Source organism: Rissa tridactyla, chromosome 25 (genome assembly GCF_028500815.1).
Source record: "Rissa tridactyla isolate bRisTri1 chromosome 25, bRisTri1.patW.cur.20221130, whole genome shotgun sequence".
Taxonomy (NCBI): Eukaryota; Metazoa; Chordata; class Aves; order Charadriiformes; family Laridae; genus Rissa; species Rissa tridactyla.
The window spans coordinates 1,106,862-1,129,177 of NC_071490.1; the positions used below are offsets into that span (position 1 = coordinate 1,106,862).

A 22,316-nucleotide genomic window follows, 5' to 3' on the forward strand; every position below is an offset into this window, starting at 1 on the left:
GAAAGAATTGAAAACCAAGATAAAAGTCAAGAAAGGACCGAAACCGCCAGCTCCCACCCCTAAATCACCCACACCCTTCTTTCAGGCTTTTTTATCTTTTTTATTTTTTTAAATACTGAAGCTGAAGCAGTTGCAGATACCTTTAGGCTCCTAAGAAAATCCACTTCTCAGCACTGTTAAAAATATCCCCAGTGGCAATTCAGCACGCCCAGTGTCCCACAGCCCCTCCCTGGGGACAGCAGTGCTCTCAGTGTCCCCATATCCTTGTCCCTCAGAACATCCCCCCCACTCCTGTCCTTGGGGACATCCCTGATGTCCCACAAACCCCTATCCCTGGGGAACTGGGGACTCCTGTGTCCCTGCACCCCAGGGATCACTGGGGACCGCCACTGCCTCAAGGCCTCAATCCCTGTGAAACTGCAAATCCCTGTCACCCCCATTTCTAGGGAGCTGGGGTCCCTATTGTCCCCATCCCTGGGGACCCCATGAGCCGCCAGTGTCCCCATCCCTAGACCCCTATGGGATGGGGGACCCCGATCACCCAGCACTCCATCGCTAGGGAACTGGGGACTGCCATGGCCCCCACAGCCAGGTCCCTGAGAGAATGAGGGACCCCCTCGTCACCCCAATACCCCCATCTTTGGGTAATCAGGGACCCCTAATCCCTGTCCCCTACCCACGCGCCTTCCCTGAGGTAATTGTGGGTGTCTCCACCCTGGAGCCCTTGCACAGAGCTGCGATCAGCTACTCGACGCCCCATAGGTGGAGGCGTCTGCCTATCATTCCCCGTCAGCCAATAAGAGCCGCAAATCTCCCCAGGAAGGCGGGATCAGCCACCTGGCTGGAGGGGAGCATGCCGCCTCGTCTCCGTGCCCCCATAGGCTGCCTCTACCTTCTCCTGCGCCAGCGATTGGTAGGTTCTCCTGTCAATCAAAACCAAAACCTTCAACTGAAGAGGCGGGGCTTGTTGTCCTCTCCTGTCAGCCAGGTGCCACTCCAACCGAGATTCGGCAGCCGATTAGCTGCTCTGCCTATCCATCATCACCACCTGAGCCTGCCATTCGCCTCTCAGCAAGGCGGTGCCCACACCCCCCTCAGGGGGAAGGATCTCCTTGCCTCTGATTGGAAGGGCGGCATGCCCATCAACCACCGGCGAGCCAGCCCATTGGCTCCCCGCGCAGTAGGCGCGGTTTGGAGCCAGGTCTCCCCGCGGCGGTTTATTCCCGGGCGGACATCGGCGATTGGTTGTGGCGCCGTGGGGGGGCGGGCGGAGGCGCGGAGGCGGCTCGGTGATTGGCTGAGGGGCGGGGCCGCCTGTCAGTCAGTGTCAGTCAGGGCGGCGGCGGCGGCGGCGGCGGGTCCCCCCATGGCAGCGGCGGGGCCCGCGGCGGCCGCGGCTCCCGCTCGGCTCCAAGCGGCGGCGGCAGCGGCAGCGGCGGCGGCGGCGGCGGCGGCAGGGGCGGCGGCGGCTGGGGGGAGCCACGGCCCCCCTCCTCGGTGACAGCCGGCGGTCGCCATGGCAGCGCCTCGGAGGTAGGAGGGGCCGGGCCCCCTCGGGGGGGCTCCCCCCTCAGGAATTGGGGGGGGGACGACTGTGGGGGGTGGTCGGGCGTAATCACCCCCCCAGTGGGGAATTGGACCTAAAGCTCCCCCTTAAGGTTGAGTGGGGGGGAGGTTGGGAGTACCCCCCCTCCCCGGGGTGAGGAGGTAACTGGGGGGGGCGCTGTGGGGGGTGGTCAGCGGTAATCACCCCCCAGGGGGTAATTGGGCCTGAAGATCCCCATCATAGCCTGGGGGGGGGGGGATTGGGGGTAGCCCCCCCCTCCCGGGGGTGAGGGGGTAATTGGGGGTGATCCCCCTCTGGGGGGGGGTATTGAGGGTAAATCCCCTCCCAGGCTATGAGGGGTGTCTATGGGCGTAATACTGGGGGTGGGGGGTAATTTGGGGTAAATATCCCCCCCTCAGTCTATGGGGGGAGTGATTAGGGTTGCCACCCCCCCGCCCCCCACAGCTGGGTCGTTAATGGGGGGAGCCTCCCCATTTTTCTTGGGGTATCCCCCATATGAGGGGAGTGGCATTGGGTTAACATTGGGTTAATCCCCCTGCCGGCTATGGGGGGGGCTGCTGGAGGTACCCCCCCCCGGACTATGGGGTAACTGGGGGATACCCTCCCCCTCAGGCTAAGGGGTTACATGGGTTTCCCCCCAATTCCCCCCCACTTTTGGGAGGTAACTGGGGGCTTACTCCTCCCCCGGAGCAAACCATGGGGGTGCCCCCCACCATGATAAATTGGAGGGTGGGCATTGGGGATACCCCCCTCCCCCCCGCCATGGGTAGGCATTAGGGATGCCCCCCCACTATAAAGGGAGACATTGGGGGGGGGTCACCCCCTATTACCCTCCTTTATTGGAGCCCCCCTGCCACCCCCCCCCCCCATTACTGCCTGCTCCTGTGTGCAAAGAGGGTGTTGTCCCTCGTTTCTTTTTCCATTAAAATAATGAGATTTTGGTCAAAAAAACAAAAAAGGGTGTGTGTGTGTCTGCGGCAGACGGCTGCCCCCCCCCCCTTATCACAGTCACCGACCCCCAAATGTCATTTACTGGGGGAGGGGAGGCTTTTTTCACCCCCCCACCCCCCCCACCTCAGTGCACACCCCCCCTCTCCCCCAGCATCCCTGTGCCCCCCATCAGTGGGGAGGGGACTTCGGGGGGGGGGTCCCCTGGGTGCCCCCCAAAACACTCAGCAGCCACCCAGAAGATGGAGCAACGGCGGCCGCAGCCCCGGGAGCCGCGGCTTTGTGCCGTCCCCGGCGCCTCTCTCCTTTTGGGTTGAAACCCAGGGATTTTAGCTTATGCCGGAGCGACTCGTGATTCCCACCAAATTACAGGGTTTTTCCCCCAAAATTCGGCCCCCCCCTGTGCTTTTTAATTTTTCCCCTTTTTCTGCTGGTTTTCCATCAATTGGGGGCTTCGCCGGCGGCGTTTAATACCTGCTGCCACCAGCAGCTTGGGGGGGAGGGGGGGGATGAAAAACCCACAGTATTTGGTGAAAAATCCCCAAAACCACCAGTTTTGGGGCTCATTTCAGCCCATTTAGGACTGCGAAAAGCACAAAAATCACGACCCAAGTGGCATTTTGGGTAGTTTTTCCCCTAAAAAGCCACATTTGGTGGCCAGTGCCGGGCAGGGGGGTCGTTTCCTTCTTCCGTTTCGGTACTGAATTCAATTTTTATCTGGTTTTGGGTGGGTTTTGGTTGGTTTTAAATCCAGTGGTGTTTGGGGGGGATTTTAGCTTAAAATTTACACCTGCTTCACCCCCCCCAGTGGCAAAAATCATGGTGTTTAAACCCATTTTTATCCATTTTCCTCCTTTTTTCCACCAACCGCAGGTGTTGGTGAAGCTCAAAAACGTCCCACTGAAATATTTGGGGTTTAATTAAATTTTTTTTTTCCTTATCCGGCTGCTTTTGCATGTTGAAAATTGGATTTTCTGGCAAATTGGCGGATTTTTGATGGCTTGTGTTTGAGGGAAAGTCGACGTGGCTACCCGGCACCTCCAGAAACTGCTGCTGAAATTGGGGGTGAACACCCGTTTTGATGAACTTTTAAGTGGAGCACAGAAAAAACGTGGAAATGGCTCCGAGACGCGGCAGAAATGGTGCAAAAAAAGGCGCAAAACGACACTGAGAGACGCTGAAAAAACGGCGTAAAAATACTGTGAAAACGGGGTGGAAAAGGTGCAAAATGACACTTGGAGACGCTGCAAAAAATGGGTGGAAAAGGCATAAAACGGCGCAGAAAAGGCATAAAAAGGGGCAGAAAATGCACAAAACGCCGTGGAACGGTACAAAGCTGCATGGAAAAGCTGTGAAAATGGGTCCAAAAACCTACAAATTGGGAAATTTTAAGCGTAACGTGGGAAATTTTAATGTTTTCCTGCCCAAATGCTCCAGCTCGAGGTCGGTGTCTTGACGTGTTGCTGAAATTGGGCTTTTTTGGGGAAAAATGAGGCAATGTGAGACATGGGGACTTTGGGGACACCTGGGGACCTCGAGGACCCAAAAAGTTATTTTTTTTATTAACTTACTGTCACAAACGGGCTGAAATCGGGATCAACCGAATGCCTTTTTGGGCCAGTTTCCTAAAAAACAGAGCCTGGGCATCACGGTGGCATTTCCAGGACCATTACCACCATTTTTTCCCCCAATTTTTGCAGCGCCTTTGACAACCTCCGCTCCAGATTTTTTTTTTTTTTTCCTCCAAATTCAAGCTTTTTCAGCAAAAAACAAGCTCTCAGCACGATGGGAATCCCTCCCTGCTGCAAAACCACCAGGATTTCACCCCAAAAACCTGTTGAAAAAATTACAGTTTGTCTTTATTCCTCTTTTCCCATTTCCACCTGTTTTTTCCTGCACCTACTAAACAACATTACCACCCTCCTGCCTCATTTTTGGGGTTAAAATCATGCTTTTTGGCCATCCTATATTCATCCGTGCATGATTATTGCTTTTATTCCCCCCTACATTGACGTGAAAATGAATTTTCCTAAAAAAAGCCATTTCAGGACATTTTCACAGCCCGGTGAACCCTGGCAGGTTGCGCTTTGGCCGCTGTTTGATCAGTAACTTATAATTTTTGCAGCAAAGCTCTTTTTTTGTTGTTTTGTTTTTATGTTACAACAGTATTTTGGGTGATATCAGCAAGGTCTTGCGGGGAAATGTTAATTATAAAAAATAAATTAATGGCTTTCCTGGAAACGACGGTGCAGCTGGACCAGCCCCGTCCCACGATGGGCGCCGTGGGGCTGAATTAAATATAATTAAGGATCATTTCCCACCCCCACTCCCCCCTTTATAAAATTTCCTGCTTAATAAGCAAATTTGCGGGAATCCCGTTAACGATTGACCCGATTCTTCCCCCGAAACCGCTCTGTTAAATTTTGCTGCTTTTTGGAAAACCGTTAACCAAACGGCACGGAATTTCCCCCGTTTGCGCTATGGCTCTGTTTTCCCCGTGCCATGTCATTGTTTTCAACTCATTTTGTTCCACCAGCCCATTTTTCCCCCCCAAAAAGGGTCAGAAACATGTTATTTTGGTTAAAACCCCCCTGATTTTATAACTTAATCTGCAAATTAAGCCCAAATCGGGTAAATCACACGTTCACGGTGCAACCTTTGGGCGCTGCTGCTTTTTCTCTCTTACCTCCGCTTTTTTCATCCCTGAGGGTTCATTTTGCAGCATTTTTTTCACCAAAAAGAGAGTTTTTTCGACCCCCAAAAAGCCGGAGCTTCCTTGAGGGATCCCAGTCGCTGCCGATCCTCCAGAAAATCCCCTCTGGAGTCACCGCTTGAACCCTTCTTTTTGCCCCACTCCTCAATCCACTCTTTTCCACCCCATTTTTGCCCATCCCTGCAATCCCAGACCAGGACTCGTTCCTCCCCAGGGAGGCATTTTTTCCATAAAACCCCACCAAAATGGGCAAACTGGGCATTTGTCAACCCCTGAAGCAAACCCCCAGCGAGGGCAGCTTTCTATCCATCCATGCTGGTCCCTTCCTTCCCAAAATTGGGCTTAATTCCATTTTTTTAGGCTAATTTAGTTCAACTAATTTAAGGCCAACGCGGGATGATGTGCTTAGGCCTGGCTTGATGTGAAAATGGGGCTAAAATGGGGTTTTGGGGTGGAATTATGTGAATATTGTGGTTGGCTGCAAACCAAGTGACGCTCGCGTCCTCTTTTTTATCAGATTAGCTAAAACTGTTTTTTTTAAAGAGATTTGACGCGATGCAGTGAGGAGGGAAAGATGGGGGGTGACGTCCTGCTCATGCTGATGCCCGGTTTTCCAGGTGAGACCCCTGAAATCCCTGTGGATTCGGCGCAGTGCCGGATTTCCCCCCCTTCCCCGGCCCCGGCACCATGGCGTCGCCGGCCGTCAGCCCCGATTCATCCTCCCACGAAGCCCTTTCCTCCGTCAACTCAGCCCCGGCCTGTTCGCCCACCTCCGACTCGGAAAACCTCAGCCCCGATGAACTGGAGCTACTGGCGAAACTGGAGGAGCAAAATCGGTGAGTGCCGGGCAGATATCCACCTTTTTGTCGTTGTTTTTTTCCAAGCTTTTCCCTTAAAATCAAAGAGAAATGGACAAAAATGAGCTGCTCCCTGCCCCTCCCCAAGCAGTGCTCCAGCCGGGGGTAAAAACGCTTCGGTTTATTATTTTCAAGGTTATTTTTTTTTTGTTTTCTTCTTTGAAAGCAGCGGGGTTTGCTCCTTCAGGCGGGAAAAAAGGGAATTTCTGGAAGGAGGCGACTGTTTGGAAATAAATAATAAACCCACCCACTTTGTTGGGTAACAAGCCCCGAGGCTCATTTGTCCGAAATGTTGGGCAAAAATCTCCATCCCCCGTGTTAAAACGGGATTATAATCAAGACCTGAAATGCAAATTTCCTCACAAAGCTGTTTTTAAGCAAATTTGCTGTTGGAAAAACCCCTTGGAAATCCATTTTTTTAAACAAATTCGTTAAAGAAACCATCCCCAGGGCAGCTGTTGGCATCTGGCTGGGGCAAATCGCTCATCCGGGGGCTGTTTTGGGGTGCTTTGGGGGAATATCTCCCTTTTTGGGGTGGTTTTGGAGGACTCTCTTCTCCTTTGGGGCGTTTTGGGGGAATATCTCCTCCTTTGGGGCTGTTTTGGGGGAATATCTCCATTTTTTGCCGTGGTTTTTAAGGACTTTCTCCTCCTTTGGGGCATTTTTGAATGAATCTCTCCTTTGGGGCTGTTTTGGGGGAGTATCTCCTCCTTTGGGGCTGCTTTGGGGGAATATCTCCTCCTTTGGGACTGTTTTGGGGAAATATCTCATTTTTAGGGATGGTTTTGGGGGAATCTCTTCTCCTTCAGGGCTGTTTTGGGGAAATAACTCCTCCTTTGGGCCTATTTTGAGGGAATATCTCTTTTGGGGGCTCTTTCCTCCTTTGGGGCTTTTCTGGGGCTATCTCGGTCTCTCGCAGGCTACTGGAGGCCGACTCCAAGTCAATGCGCTCCATGAACGGCTCGCGAAGGAACAGCGGCTCCTCCTTGGTCTCCAGCTCCTCAGCCTCTTCCAACCTCAGCCACCTCGAGGAGGACACCTGGATCCTCTGGGGCCGCATCGTCAATGAGTGGGACGAGTGGCGGAAGAAGAAGGAGAAGCTTCTAAAGGTGAGGGAACCACTTTATTTTTAATTATATTTTAACCCCGCTGTAAAAATCTGCAGCGTGATCTTCCCGCTGACGGGACAGGATGTCTCCCCATCCACAAGGAGCTTCCCCATCTTCTTGAAACCCGTTTTCTCTTTTTTTTGCCTTGTTTTTCTCCAGGAGCTCATCCGCAAAGGGATTCCCCACCACTTCCGTGCCATTGTCTGGCAGTTGCTCTGCAGTGCCACCGACATGCCCGTCAAAAACCAGTACTCGGAGCTACTCAAGATGTCCTCGCCCTGCGAGAAGCTCATCCGACGGGATATCGCCCGCACCTACCCGGAGCATGAGTTCTTCAAGGGACAGGACAGTCTGGGCCAGGAGGTGCTCTTCAACGTCATGAAGGTAACGTCTTTCCTCCAACCGCAGCGGATCTTGGCCGCAACCCAGACACCGCTTTGGGTTTTGAAGCTGTTTTAACTGGATATTAATTTTTGATGGCTTTGGTTTCCACCGCAAGCTCCTGGAACCATCACTTCTTGCAGCGTGACAGCCCTTTCCTCGCAAAGGGACCTTTTCTGCGGGGAATAGCTCCTCCTTTGGGGCAGTTTTGGGGAACTCTCTCCTCTTTTAGCATGGTTTTGGGGGGAATATCTCCTTTTTTGGCTCTGTTTTGTCCCAGACCTCATTTTTCCTGGTGAGTTTTATTCTGAATTAAGAAACAAATAGTTGGATATTTTGGGGTCTAAATTCAAGTGCGGAGCAACATCGTGCTCACAGGAGGTGTCATTAACCAAAAAAAAAAAGCTATTTTTGATGGCTTCCCTCCACTCTTGGCTTCCCACAGCAAGCAGGGATGGTGGCCCGGCCAAATCCCTGCTCAGACTTATATTTATTTTGAATTTTTTTCCTTCCTTCCTTCCAGGCCTATTCGCTGGTGGACCGAGAGGTCGGATACTGCCAGGGTAGTGCCTTCATCGTGGGACTGCTGCTCATGCAGGTTTGTGATGACCCCAGGGTGAGGAGGAGCTGCCTCGATGGGTTTTTAACACCCTCTGGAGACGGGGTTGGGGAATAGGAGCCTTTTTCTTGATCCTCAGGAGCAAAATGGGCTCGATCCCACTTAGTCCTGATGGGTTTAAAATCCCCTGTTCGTATTCCCCTTCACCTGGGGACGGCTCCCAGCACGTCCCATCCCATCCGATCCCATCACCTGATGGAAATAGGCTTCAAATCTGGAGCCACAGCAGAGTTTTAAGGGGGAATCATGTCCTTTTGGGTCTCCAGATGCCCGAGGAAGAGGCCTTCTGTGTGTTCGTGAGGTTGATGCAGGAATATCGCTTACGGGAGCTCTTCAAACCCAGCATGGCTGAACTGGGGCTCTGCATCTACCAGTTTGAGTACATGCTGCAGGTAGGCACCACCCCACGCCCCCTAAAATGGGGGACAAGGACAAGGAGAGGTAGGAGTGAGGTGGCAGCTCTTGGAAGAAATGGGTTCCTCCAGTGGGCTCTTGTCCAGCAACGCAGAGATCCTGGGGACGTCTACGAGATCCCCCGAGGACCATCCATGATTCTTCAAGGGGGACATCAATGACCATCCATGAGACACCCAAAGGGGCCATCCATGAGACAGCCCAGGAACGATCCACGAGATGCCCTGAGGGACATCCATAAGACCCTGGGGACCATCCACAAGGTCCTCCCCCAGAGGACCTTCCATGAGACCCCCTCAGGGACCTCCACAAGACCTCACGGATCTTTTCAAACCTCAGCAGCCATGAATGATCCCTAAAAACACCCACCATTCCCCATTTCTCCTCATTTCCTCCATTTCTTCTGTCCAGGAGCAGCTGCCGGAGCTGAACATCCACTTCCGCTCACAGAGCTTCCTCACCTCCATGTACGCCTCGTCCTGGTTCCTCACCCTCTTCCTCACCACCTTCCCTCTTCCTGTGGCCACGCGCGTCTTTGACATCTTCATGTACGAGGTAACGGGGCCGCAGCCGACACCGTAAACCACAAAGGGGCCATGACCACATTTTCCACTTGGATGTGGAAACGTTCTTCCCACTCCAGCTGGTCTGGTTTTGGGGAGAAAAACCCCAAACCCCAGCTGGGAAAGGTGATGGTGTGGGGTCAAGCGTGGACCCTTCCTGTAGGGCCTCGAGATTGTCTTCCGCGTGGGGATGGCGCTGTTGCAGTTCAACCAGGCTGAGCTCGTCCAGCTCGACATGGAGGGCATGTCCCAGGTATGTGCCACTGGCATTTGGCATGGATTTGTCCAATGATGGATTGTGTATTGGGGCAGATTTGTCCAACAGAACATGTTTTGGGGCAGATTTGTCCAACAGAACATGTTTTGGGGCGGATTTGTCCAACGGGACGTGTTTTGGGGCGGATTTGTCCAACGGGACGTGTTTTGGAGTGGATTTGTCCAACGGGACGTGTTTTGGGGCAGATTTGTCCAACAGGACATGTTTTGGGATGGATTTATCCAACGGGATCATGTTTTTGGGCAAATGAATCCAATGGATTGTGTTTGGGGGCGGATTTGTCCAACAGGACATGTTGTGGGGCAGATTTGTCCAATGGAGCATGTTTTGGGGTGGATTTGTCCAATGGAACGTGTTTTGGTGCATATTTGTCCAATGGAACATGTTTTGGGGCAGATTTGTCCAACGGAGCATGTTCTGGGGTGGATTTGTCCAACAGGACATGTTTTGGGGCAGATTTGGCCAACAGGATGTGTTTTGGGGCGGATTTGTCCAACGGATTGTGTTTTGGGGTGGATTTGTACAGCAGGACGTGTTTTGGGGCAAGTTTGTCCAATGGATGGTGCTTTGGGGCAGATTTGTGCCATGGATCATGTTTTGGGGTGGATTTGTCCAATGGATGGTGTTTTGGGGTGGATTTGTCCAGCAGGACGTGTTTTGGGGCAAGTTTGTCCAATGGATGGTGCTTTGGGGCAGATTTGTGCCATGGATCATGTTTTGGGATGGATTTGGCCAACGGATTGTGTTTTGGGGTGCTTATTTGTCCAACGGAACGTGTTTTGGGGCAGATTTGTCCAATGGAACGTGTTTTGGGGTGCTTATTTGTCCAACAGAACGTGTTTTGGGGCAGATTTGTCCAATGGAACGTGTTTTGGGGTGGATTTGTCCAATGGAACGTGTTATGGGGCAGATATAGGCAACAGGCCATATTTGGGGGTGGATTCATCCAATGGGCCATATTTGGGGGCAGATTTAGTCAACAGGATGTGTTTGGGGGCCAATTTATGAAACAGGTTACAGTTTTTGGTGGGTTTGTGCAACGGGCCAGATTTATGCAACGAGGGCATGTTTTGGGGGCAGATTTAGCCAACGGGCCCCATTTTTGGGGTGATTTTACCCATCAGGCCCTGCTCTGGGGTTGGTTTTCGCGATGGCCTGTATTTTGGGGCCACGTTTCATGGCCGGTTTCCGTCCCCGCAGTATTTCCAGAAGGTGATCCCTCACCAGTTTGACAGTTGCCCTGACAAGCTCATCCTCAGGGCCTTCCAGGTCAAGTACAACCCCAAGAAGATGAAGAGGTGAGATGGGAAGACGGGTTCCTATGCTCGGAGGGGGCTCCCCCCAGTAGTCACGGGGCACAGGGCCAGGGGTTCTGGTCCCCGTCCTTGTGTCCCAGCCTTGTCCCCATGTCCCCAAAAGGCTGGAGAAGGAATACGCTGCCATCAAGAACAAAGAGATGGAGGAGCAGATCGAGATCAAGGTGAGATGAGTCAAGTGTTGGCGTCTTGGGGCCGCTTGAGCCATCCTTGTGGCCGCTTGGCCCATCTCTGGGGCCAGTTGAGGCTTCTTGGCATGGCGTAGCCTATCTCTGGGGCCATCTTAGCCATCCTGAAGCCACTTTGGCCCATCCCAGGATCACTTGACACATTCCCGGAGCCGTTTGAGCCATCCTGGATGGCCCCAGGGCCATTTAAGCCATCCCAAGGCCACTTTGATTCATCCCTGGGGTCATTTTTAGCCATCCCAGTGCCATTTAGCCAATCCCTGAGGCCACTTGAGCCACCTCAAGGTAACTTAGCCTGTCCCTAGAGCCACTTGACCCATTCCTAGGGCCACTTGGGTCACCTTGGGATGACCTAATCTGTCCCTGGAGCCACTTGACCCATCCTCAGTGCCATTTGAGCCATCCTGGGGTGGTTTGGCCCATCCCCAGGCACATATGAGCCATCGTGGGACAACTTTGCCCATGCCTGAGGCCATCTAAGCCATCCTGGAGCCACCATGACCCATCTCAGGGCCATTTAAGCTGTCCCCAAGGCCACTTAACCCATCCTGGGTACCATTTAGCCTGTCCCTAGCACCTTTTGAGCCACCCCCAGGGCCACTTGAGCCCTCATGGGGCAGCTTAACCCATCCCTTGGGCCATTTAAGCCATCCTGGGGCCACTTTTACCCATCCCATGGGCCATTTGAGGGGTCCCAAGGGCCGCTTAAGCCATCCCGGGGCCACTTGGCCTGTCACAGAGCAGTTTGAGCCATCCCAGGGCCACTTTCACCCATCCTTGGGGACGTTTGGCCCATCCCTGGGGCCATTTGAGCCATCCGTGGGGCCATCTAAGCCATCCTGGAGCAACTGTGACCCATCCCAGGGCCATTCAAGCTGCCCCCAGGCTGAGTGTCCCCCCTGGGGACATCAAACACCGCCCCCCCCCGGGGCTAATTCTTCCCCATTTTCCACCCTTCAGCGCCTCCGCACGGAGAACCGCCTGCTGAAACAGCGCATCGAAACCCTGGAGAAGGTGAACCCCATGGCCCAGCACCCCAAAACTCCCCTGGGGGCACTCAAAACCCGCCCTGGGTGCACCCAACCCCCCCCAGGGGCACCCCAAAACACCCCTGGGGGCACCCAACTCCGCCCCACCACCCCAGAGTACCCAAAAACCCCCCCTGGAGCACCCAAAATATCCCCTGGATCACCCCAAACTCCCCCTGAGTCACCCATACTGCCGCTGCCCAGAGATCCCAGCACCCATGGGTGCACCCCTGCAACCTCCAGCACCCCTTTTATGGGCCGCACCCCCAAAATCCCCCCCTCCTGGCACCATTTTGGTGCAAAAATAGGAAATTTAGGTCCAGCGGGCGGCCGCTTCATCAGTTTTCCACACTAAATCTCCCTCTGGGAGGTGGGAAACGCTCCAGTTTAGGGCCAAATACCACCATCCCCATATTTCCCTGCCACGGGGGAGGAAAAGAGCTAAAATTCTTGGAAAACACCCCAAAAATGGGAAGCGATGATGCGCGGGAAGGTTGCCGGGTGCCTCCGCCTCGCGGCTTCTCTCGCTGCCTCCGTCTCCTTCGTTTATCTCGTTACGTCTCTCCTCTTTTTCTCTCTTCTTCCCCGGCGGCCGCAGGAGAGCGCGGCTCTCGCCGACAGGCTCATCCAGGTAGCGTCAAAAATAGCTATTTTTCTCTTTTCCGCTGTGTTTTAACCCTTTTCTGCCCCCTTTTGCTTCCCAGCCCGCCTGCATCTGCCTCATTGGGGGAAGATTTGCCCCTTTTTCCTGCTTTTCCGGAGGCTCCTGCGCACCTTCCCCGCTTCGGGGGAGGTCGGAGGGAGGAGGATTTTGGGGGTGGTTAGTGAAAATGGGAGGTTTTGACCCATTTTGGGGCTCGGTGGAAAGTGGGGGGTGGCGCAGTGGCACTTGGCCAGGGGCGGGTGTGTGGCCAAGATGGGGTAAAAGCCACCGTTCTGATCAGTTTGACCAAAATATGTGGATTTTGAGTCATGGGTCGTGGGGTGAGAGCAGCTCCGAGGGCACAAAATGGCCCTGGAGGTCCCCGCAGGGCTGGTGTCGCCTCCTGGTCCTCGGTGTCACCTGCTGTGGGGTTGCTGTCACCCCCCAGGGCTGGTGTCACCCCTCCTTGTCTGCATTGTCACCTGCCATGGGGCTGGTGTCATCTTCTGGGGCTGGTGTCACCCCCTTTTCCTTCATGTCACCCTCCTTGTCCCCAGTGTCACACGCCACAGGGCCAGCATCACACTGGTGTCACCCCCTCGTCCCTGCTGTCACCTGCTGCAGGGGTGCTGGCGTCACCCCCTCATCCCTGTCATCACCTTGCTGTGGGGCTGGTGTCACCCTCTGTGGCTGGTGCCACCCCCTTGTCCCCAGTGTCATTCCCTTGTCCCCAGCCTCACTCGCCGGGGGACTGGCGTCACTCCTCATCCCTCGTGTCACCTCCTTATCCCCAGCATCACCGCATGTCCTCGGCGTCACCTCATGTCCCCAGCATCACCCCCTTGTCCCTGCCACTGCCACCACACCCCTCCCAGTGACATGCTGATGGTGGGGGGGGGAGAACCGGGCACACCACGCCATGGTGGTGACACGTCCCCTGCTGTCCCCAGGGCCAGGTGACACGGGCGCAGGAGGCAGAGGAGAACTACATCATCAAGCGGGAGCTGGCGGTGGTGAAGCAGCGCTGCACCTCGGCCACCGAGAACCTGCAGCGCGCCCAGACCACCATCCGTCAGCTGCAGGACCAGCAGGTTGGTGTCCCCACGTGTCCCCAGATGTCCCCAAGATGTCCCCAAATGTCCCCAGGCATCCCTATTGCCCCCACACATCCCCTCCTTTCAGTTCGTGCCCTGCTGCAGCCCGGATTTGGGTGCGGGTGGTCGGTGCCACCACCGTGGGCAAGGGAGGGGACGGGCCTTGTACCCTGTGGGTGACACACTGGGGACGGTGGCAGGGGAACCCACGCTTCAGCGAGGAGTTTGTCACCCACCTGGAGACAGAGCTGGAGCAGTCGCGGCTGCGGGAGAGCGAGACCCTGGGTGCCCTCAAGGAGATGCAGGATAAAGTCCTCGACATGGAGAAGGTGACGGGGATGGCTCGCGGGTGTCACTCATGGGGACAGGGATGGTCCCATGAGTGGCCCTGGGGATGGGGAGTGTCACACAAGTGGTCTTGGGGATGGGGGTGGTCATGTGGGTGGCACTGGGGGTGGTCACACGAGTGGTTCTGGGGATGGAGAGTGTCACACGAGTGGTCTTGGGGACAGGCAGTGTCACATGAGGGGTCCTGGACCTGGTGTCCCCTGTCCCTGAGGATCCCCAGTGCCACAGAGCTGTCCCCATGGGGTCCCCCTGTGCCACATGTCCCTGGGGGATCCCATGTCCCCTGTCACCTCCCCGCAATGCCCCAAGAATGTCCCCACCTCCACCTGGCAGAGGGGAACGAGTCCTCGGTGCCACCACCCCAGGGTGTCCCTGCCGATGACCAGTGCCACCACCCCGAGGTGTCCCCCATGACATTTAGTGTCACTGTCCCAAGATGTCCCTGCCGGCGTCCGGTGCTGCTGTGCTGGGATATTCCCACCCCAGGGTGTCCCCACTGATGTCCCCCGTGTCCCTGCAGAGGAACAGCCTGCTGCCGGACGAGGACAACGTGGTGCGGCTGCAGGAGGAGCTGCAGGCGCTGGCGCTGCGCGAGGCCGAGGCCGTCAAGTCACTGACGGAGCTGCAGCAGCAGGTGAAGGACCTCAGTGACAGCTGGCAGGTGAGGACACGGACACCTGGGTCACCCCCCCAGACACCTGAGTCACCCCCCTAGATGCCTGGGTCACCCTCCCAGGATGCCTGGGTCTGTCCCAAATGCCTGTGTGTGTCCCCCAGCCCGGAAGCCTGGGTCTCCTCCTGGCCACCGGAGTCCCTTGTTCTAACATCTAGGTCCCCTCCTGGCCACCTGGGTGCCTTGTCCTGACGCCTGGGTCCCCTCCTGGACACCTGGGTCCCTTCTTCCAACATCTGGGTCCCCTCCCTGCCACCTTTGTCCCTTGTTCTGATGCCTGGGTCCCACCCAGCCACCTGGGTCCCCTCCTGGCCACCTGGGTCCCTTGTTCCAACATCTGAGTCCCCTCCTGGTCACCTGGGTCCCTTCTTCAACATCTGGGCTCCCTCCTGGACACCTGGGTCCTTCCCAGCCACCTAGGTCCCCTCCTGGCCACCTGGGTGCCTTGTCCTGACGCCTGGGTCCGCTCCTGGACACCTGGGTCCCTTCTTCCAACATCTGGGTCCCCTCCCTGCCACCTGGGTCCCTTGTCCCAGTGCCTGGTCCCCTTCTGGCCATCCGGGTCCCTCATCCTCATGCCTCTGTCCCCTCCCATCTATCTGGGTCCCTCACCCTGCCACCTAGGTCCCTTGTTCCAACATCTGGGTCCCCTCCTGGCCACCTGGGTCCCTTCTTCCAACATTTGGGTCACCCCCTGGCCACCTGTGTCCACTCCCTGCCACCTGAGTCCTTTGTCCTGAGAGCTGTGTCCCCTTGTGGCCACCTCATTGCCTCCTGGCCACCTGGGTCCCTTGTGCCAATCCGCAGGTCCCGTCCTGGCCACCTGGGTCCTTTCTTCCAACATCTGGGTCCCCTCCTGGCCATCTGGGTCCCCTCCTGGCCACCTGAGCTCCCTCCTGGCCACCTAGGTCCCTTGTCCCAATGCCTAGGTCCCCTCCTGGCCACTTTGTTGCCTCCTGGATCCCTTGTCCCAATCCCTGGGGGTCCCCTCCCTGCCGCCTGTGTCCCTCATCACAATGCCTCCGTCCCTTCCTCTCCATCTGGGTCCCTCACCTTGCCACCCGGGTCCCCCACCGTCCTGGTGGGTGCCTGATGGGTGCGGGGGACGCAGGCTGGCCGGGCGGGCGGGCGCTGGAAGGATTCCCCGCAGCGGAGCAACGCCAACGCGCTGCAGGAGGCCGTGGTGGCCGCACGGCTACGGGAGGCCCAGGCCCAGGCTGAGCTGCGGGCGCTGCGCCAGCGGGTGCTGCAGCTGGAGACACAGGTCAGAGCCCGGGGGGGCTCAACCCTGGGGGGGTACTGGAGTTGTGGGGGCTGAACTGGGGGGTACTGGGGTCATTGAGGCTGAACTGGGACTACTGGGGCTGGGGGTTCAGCTACTGGGGTACTGGGGGCTGAACTGGAGGGTATTGGGGTCATTGGAGCTGAACTGAGGGGTACTGGGGTTGTGGGGGCTGAACTGGGAGGTACTGGGGTTGTGCGGGCTCAAATGGGGGGTACTGGAGTCATTGAGGCTGAACTGGGGCTACTGGGGCTGGGGGGTGATGCACCAGTGGGTGCTGCAGCTGGAGACACAGGTCAGAGCCCGGGCCCTGAACTGGGGGGTACTGGTGTTGTGGGGGCTGAACTGGGGGATACTGGTGTTGTGGGGGCTGAACTGGGGGATACTGGGGTTGTGGGGGCTGAACTGGGGGTGCTGGGGCCTGGGTGCTGGGTGCCGTCGCCCCCAGGGCCAGATCTGGGTGCAGCAGACGTTCATGGGGCTGAGGGGGTGACAAGGACCATGGTGACAGTCCTGTGTCCCCCCTTTCCAGGGCCAGACCCCGGACAGGGTGGGGGGGGAGGTGACAGAGAGGTGACAGGGTGGTGACAGCGGTGTCCCCTGCAGGGCCAGATCCAGCGAACGGTGCTGGGCCGGGCGGAGCAGACCTGCGCGGGGCTGAGGGGTGACGGGGATCGTGGTGACAGTCCTGTGTCCCCCCTCTCCAGGGCCAGACCCATAACTGGGGCGGGGGTCAGGGGCTGTGGGTGCTGGTGGGGGTGTGGTGACAGGGAGGTGACAGCGGTGTCCCCTGCAGGGCCAGATCCAGCGCACGGTGCTGGGCCGGGCGGAGCAGACGTGCGCGGGGCTGCGGGAGCAGCTGCGGCTGGCGGCGGCGCAGAGCAAGGGGCTGCAGGCGCAGCTCAGTGAGAGCCACCGCAAACACGCCGAGGCCCAGTGCAAGGTGGGGACAGCTTGGGGACATCCCTGGGGCCCTCCGCTGGCACCTCCCGTGGGTGCTCCCTGTCCCCTCCCCTGTGGTACCCACAGACCCGCCCTGGGGACACCCCTGGCCCCTCCGCAAGGGACACCCCCAGACCCTCCCATGGGGTCTCCATGTCACCTCCCATGGGCTCACCGTGTCCACTTCTGTAGGGCCACAGTGTCCCCTCCAGGGGGGTCAATGTGTCCCCTCCCTCAAGGTCCCAATGTCCCCTCCAACAGGGTCCTCGTGTCCCCTCCAACAGGGTCCTATTACCCCTCCAATAATGTCCCCTCCGCTGGGGTCCCCATGTCTCCTCCAAAGGGGTCAGTGTGTCCCTTCTGAGAGGGTCCCAATGTCCCCTCCCACGGGGTCCCCATGTCCTCTCCAACAGGGTCAATGTGTCCCCTCTGAGAGGATCCCAGTGTCCCCTCCCATGGGGTCCCTTGTCCCCTCCACCAGGGTCCCCATGTCCCCTCCAAGGGGGTCAACGTGTCCCCTCTGAGAGGGTCCCAGTGTCCCCACCAGTGGTGTCCCCGTGTGCCCTCCAATGGGGACCCCATGTCCCCTCCCATGGGGTCCCAGTGTCCCTTCCCGTAGTGTCCCCCTTGTCCCCTCCAGTGGGGTCCCCGCCTCCCATCAACTGAGCCCCCAGCGTCCCCTCCCCTGGCCTTCCCTTGTCTCTGGGGACAGGGAGGCGAGACTGGAGCCTCGCCTGAGGGGAGGGTGGGTGCCACAGGGGTGGCCCTGGTGTGACACGAGTGTCCCCAGAGCAAGGAGGAAGTGATGGCGGTGCGCCTGCGGGAAGCTGACAGCATGGCAGCCCTGGCCGAGATGCGACAGCGCGTCGCCGAGCTGGAGATCCAGGTGAGCGGGGACAAGGGAACACGAGGCGGGGGGGACAAGGCGGGGGGACAGGGTGACAGGGTGACGGGGTGGGGGGACGGGCACCCGCTGACCCGCGCGCACCCGCAGAGGGAGGAGGGGATGATCCAGGGGCAGCTCAACCACTCAGACGCCGCCCAGTACATCCGCCAGCTCAAGGACCACATCGACGAGCTCAAGGCCGAGGTAAGGCACCCATGGGTGCTGCAGCACCCACGGCCTGCACCCACGGGTGCTAGGGGACCCCTACCCTGCACCTATGGGTTTTGGGGGACCCACATCCTGCACCCATGGGTGTTGGGACACCTGTACGCTCCACCCGTGGGTGCTGCAGAACCCGTACCCTGCACCCACGGATACTGTGGGACGCGTACCCTGCACCCACGAGTGCTGCGGCACCCATGTCCTGCACTCATGGGTGCTGCAGGACCAGTACTCTGCACCCATGGATACTGTGGGACCCGTACCCTGCACCCATGGATACTGTGGGACCCGTACCCTGCACCCACGGGTGCTGCGGCACCCACGTCCTGCACCCATGGGTGCTGCAGGACCCATGTGCTGCACCCATGCGCTTTAGGGGACCCGTGTCCTGCACCCACAAGTGCTGGAGAACGTGTACCGTGCACCTACGGGTGCTGTGGCACCTGCATCCTGTACCCACGGGTGCTGGGAGATCTGTACCCTCCACCCATGGGTGCTGCAGGACCTGTGCCCTGCACCCATGGGTGCTGTGAGATCCATGTCCTGCAGCCACGGGTGCTGCAGCACCCACATCCTGCCCCCATGAGTCCTGGGGGTCCCATATCCTGCACCCACAGAGACCGCGGGACCCACACCCTGCACCCATGGGTGCTGGGGGACCTGCACCCTGCACCCCCAGATGCTTTGGGATCTGTACCCATGGGTGCTGTGATGTGCACCCACGGGTGCTGTAGCACCCACACCCTGCACCCATGGGTGCTGGGGGACCCATATTCATGCCACCTGTGGGTGCTGTGACACCCATATCCTTAATGTGGCACCCACATCCTGCACCCGTGGATGGTGTGGGATCCGTACCCTGCACCCATGGGTGCCAGGGGACCCACATCCTGCACCCACGAGTACTGTGGGATCTGTACCTATGGGTTCTGGAGGACCCGCATCCTAAACCCACGGGTGCTGCAGCACCCGCACCCTGCACCCATGGGTGCTGGGGGACCTGGGTCCTGCACCCATGGGTGCTGGGGGGGGGTCCCATCTCCTGCACCCATGGGTGCTGGGGGTCCCGTACCCTGCACCCATGGATTTTGGGGGACCTGCGTCCTGCACCCATGGGTGCTGTCTCCCCTGTACAGGGTCTGGCACCCGTGACATGCCTCAAGGACCCTTCCCTGGGCGGGGGGTGACACCACTGTGCCAGGGACAGGGGCCATTCTCATGTTGTCCCCGGGGTCACCCACCCCCCCCGGGGAAGGGTCGCCGATGTCCCCAAGGCCAGGACACGCTGGGGACGATCCCCAGCCATCAGCGAGGTCCCCTCGGTGCCATCGGCGATGTCCCCGCGGAGCCACGTGGCACCACCGGGACAGCTGGTGACAGTCTCTCCCCATCTCTCCTCCCTCCTCCCCTTCTCTGCTGGCCCTTGTCCCCTCCCCTGTCCCTTTGTCCCCTTCTCTCTCCCGCCCCTCTGCCTGTTTTGTCCCCCACCCGTCCCCTGGTCCTTCCCCGTCCCTTGTCCCTGTGCCCGTACCTTTGTCTTCATCACTGTCCCCATCCCCTTGTCCCTGTCCCCTTGTCCCTGTCGCCCATGTCCTTGTCCCCTGTCCCCTTATCCCCATCTCCCTGTTCCCTGTCGCCATGTCCCCTTGTTCCCTTGTCCTTTGTCCCATCACCCATCGTGGCCCCGTGTCCCTGTCCCCATCCCCTTGTCCCTGTCACCTTGGCCCCATCCCTATCCCCTTGTTTCCTGTCCCCCTTATCCCATGTCCCCCTGTCACTGTCCCCTTGTCCCATCACCCACTGTGTTTCCATGTTCCGTGTCCCCACCCCTGTCCCCTTATCCTGTGTCCCATTGTCCCCCATTCCCTGTCCTGTGCCCTTGTCCCATCACCCATTGTGTTCCTGTGCCCCTTGTCCCTGTCACCTTGTCCCCATCCCTATCCCCTCATTCCCTGTCCCCTTATCCCGTGTCCCATTGTCCCCTTGTCCCATCCCCCATCGTGTTCCCGTGTCCCTTGTCCCCTGTCCCCTTGTCCCCTGTCCCCGCAGATCCGGCTGCTGCGGGGGCCACTGGCCTTTGGGGCGGTGGGGCTGGGGACACGCCTGGGGGACGAGGACTCTCTGGGTTCCTCCGACGAGGAGCTGCCACCCTTCGCCCTGACCCACGGGGACATCGGGGACCTCGGGGACATGGGGGACAGCAGCGACAGCGAGACCGAGGGGGCACCCACGGCACCGTGACCCACGGGGACGTTGGGGACATGGGGGACAGCAGCAACCGGCGAGACCCAGGGGGCACCCATGGCACCCTGATGCATGGGGACAGTGGGGACGTGGGGGACAGCAGTAACAGCGAGCCCACCCCAGGGACCCTGACCCATGGAGGCATGGGGCATGTGGGGACCTGCTGGCCCCATGGCACCCTAGGGGCACCCAGGGGACATTAGGGGACATTAAGGGACGCCCACAGCACCCAGGGGACACTGGGGGCACCTATGGGCCCGGTGGCACCCAAGGGCCGCTCAGGGGACCCTGTGCCACCCAGGGGGACACTGGAACACACCCAGAGGACACTGAGGGACACCCATGGGCCCCACAGCACCCGGAGGACACTAGGGGACACCCAGGGGACACTGAGGGACACCCGCAGCACCCAGAGGACACTAAGGGACACCCATGGACCCCACAGCACCCAGAGGACACTAAGGGACACCCGGGGGACACTGAGGGCACCTTATGGGCCTGGTGGCACCCAAGGGACACCCGGTGGGCCCCATGGCACCGTGAAGATACTGAGGGCACCCATTGATCTTGTGGCACCCAGGGGACACCCACAGCACCCCAGGGTGGGATCTGGCTGGGGGGGGGGCGGCGGCGCTGAGCCCCTGGGAGGGCCCCGAGCACCAACTGATCAGGTGGATCCCCGGGGGGGCCCGATCCTGGGGCACTGCTGGATCCCCAAACGGCCGGGTCCTGGGACAGCGAGGGATCCCAGGATTCTGCTGGATCCGGCACGTCGAGGGATCCCCGGGCACCGCCGGATCCCCGAACAGCTCGATCCTGCACACGGAGGAATCCCAGAGAACCACTGGATCCCCGAGGGACTCGATCCTACGCGGGGAGGATCCCGGGATTCTGCTGGATCCCTGAATGGCCGGATCCTGCACACGGCTGGATCCCTGAGGAGCCCAATCCTGTGCACGGGAGGATCCTGGAGAACCGCTGGATCCCTGAACAGCTGGATCCTGATGCTCTGCTGGATCCTTGAGGGGCCTGATCCTGTGCATGGAGGGATCCTGGGGCACCGCTGGATCCCTGAGGGCCCGATCCTGCACATGGAGGGATCCTGGGGCACCGCTGGATCCCTGAACGGCTAGATCCTGGGACACTGAGGCATCCTGGGATTCTGCTGGATCCTGCGCACGGAGGGATCCTGAGGCACCGCTGGATCCCTGAGGGGCCCAATCCTGCGCATCGACGGGTCCTGGGGCCCCGCTGGATCCCTGAAGGGCTGGATGCTGTGCACGGAGGGATTCCAGAGGACCACTGGATCCCTGAGCAGCTGGACCTTGCGCACGGAGGGATCCTGGGGGACCACTGGATCCCTGAACGTCCAGATCCTGGGGCACCACTGGATCCCTGAGGGGCCCGATCCTGCACACGGAGCATCCCAGGGCACCACTGGATCCCTGTGCATCGAGGGATCTCGGGACGTGATGGGACACCCCCTCCCCCCCCCCCCCCAAAGCCAGATCCTGGGCCACAACCGGACCCTGGGACCCAACCGGATCCTGCACCCGGTGACCCCTGGGTGCTGTGGGACCCCCCCCCCCCCCACCGACACCCACCCCCTCCCCGGGACACGGCCGGATCCCCCCAACACCCCCCAGGACACGGGGGGGATCCCGGCCCCCAGCCGGATCCCAGCCACGGCAGGGCCCGATCCTGGACATTTTTGGGGGTGGGGGGGGGACACGGACCCTGAAATGACCCAGGAAAGGGCCCGATCCTGCCCCGACCCCCTTCCGCCCCCCCCCCCCCCGCATCGCTGTTTATACCCTGTACAGAGAAATACAGATGCTGTGGGACAACGCGGCCCCAAAAAGCCTCAGATTCACCCCAAAAAAACACCACCGGCACCCCCAAAATGCCTGAGATTGGCCCCAAACCCCTGGATTTCACCCCCCAAAATCTTCTGGCATCTCCCAAATCCTTGAGATTGGCCCCAAAAGGGCCCCTTGCGACC

General features: G+C 58.7%; 1 protein-coding gene across 2 annotated transcripts; it reads left to right on the forward strand.

Moving 5' to 3' along the window:
• The first annotated feature begins 1,393 nt into the window (after positions 1-1,393).
• Positions 1,394-22,097, forward strand: EVI5L (ecotropic viral integration site 5 like). 2 transcript variants are annotated; one of them, XM_054183558.1, is made up of 20 exons: positions 1,394-1,533; positions 5,846-6,064; positions 7,005-7,194; positions 7,354-7,578; positions 8,099-8,173; positions 8,461-8,586; positions 9,020-9,163; positions 9,335-9,424; positions 10,649-10,746; positions 10,868-10,928; positions 11,913-11,966; positions 12,579-12,611; positions 13,574-13,714; positions 13,918-14,046; positions 14,586-14,726; positions 15,850-16,002; positions 16,817-16,963; positions 17,753-17,848; positions 17,957-18,052; positions 20,120-22,097. In XM_054183558.1, the coding sequence occupies exons 2-20, from the start codon at positions 5,916-5,918 to the stop codon at positions 20,309-20,311; spliced, it is 2,340 nt and encodes a 779-aa protein (XP_054039533.1). In that variant the 5' UTR covers positions 1,394-1,533; positions 5,846-5,915; the 3' UTR covers positions 20,312-22,097. The 2 variants fall into 2 exon arrangements, with proteins under 2 accessions (XP_054039533.1, XP_054039534.1); XM_054183559.1 differs by lacking the exon at positions 12,579-12,611.
• Positions 22,098-22,316: the final 219 nt, after the last annotated feature.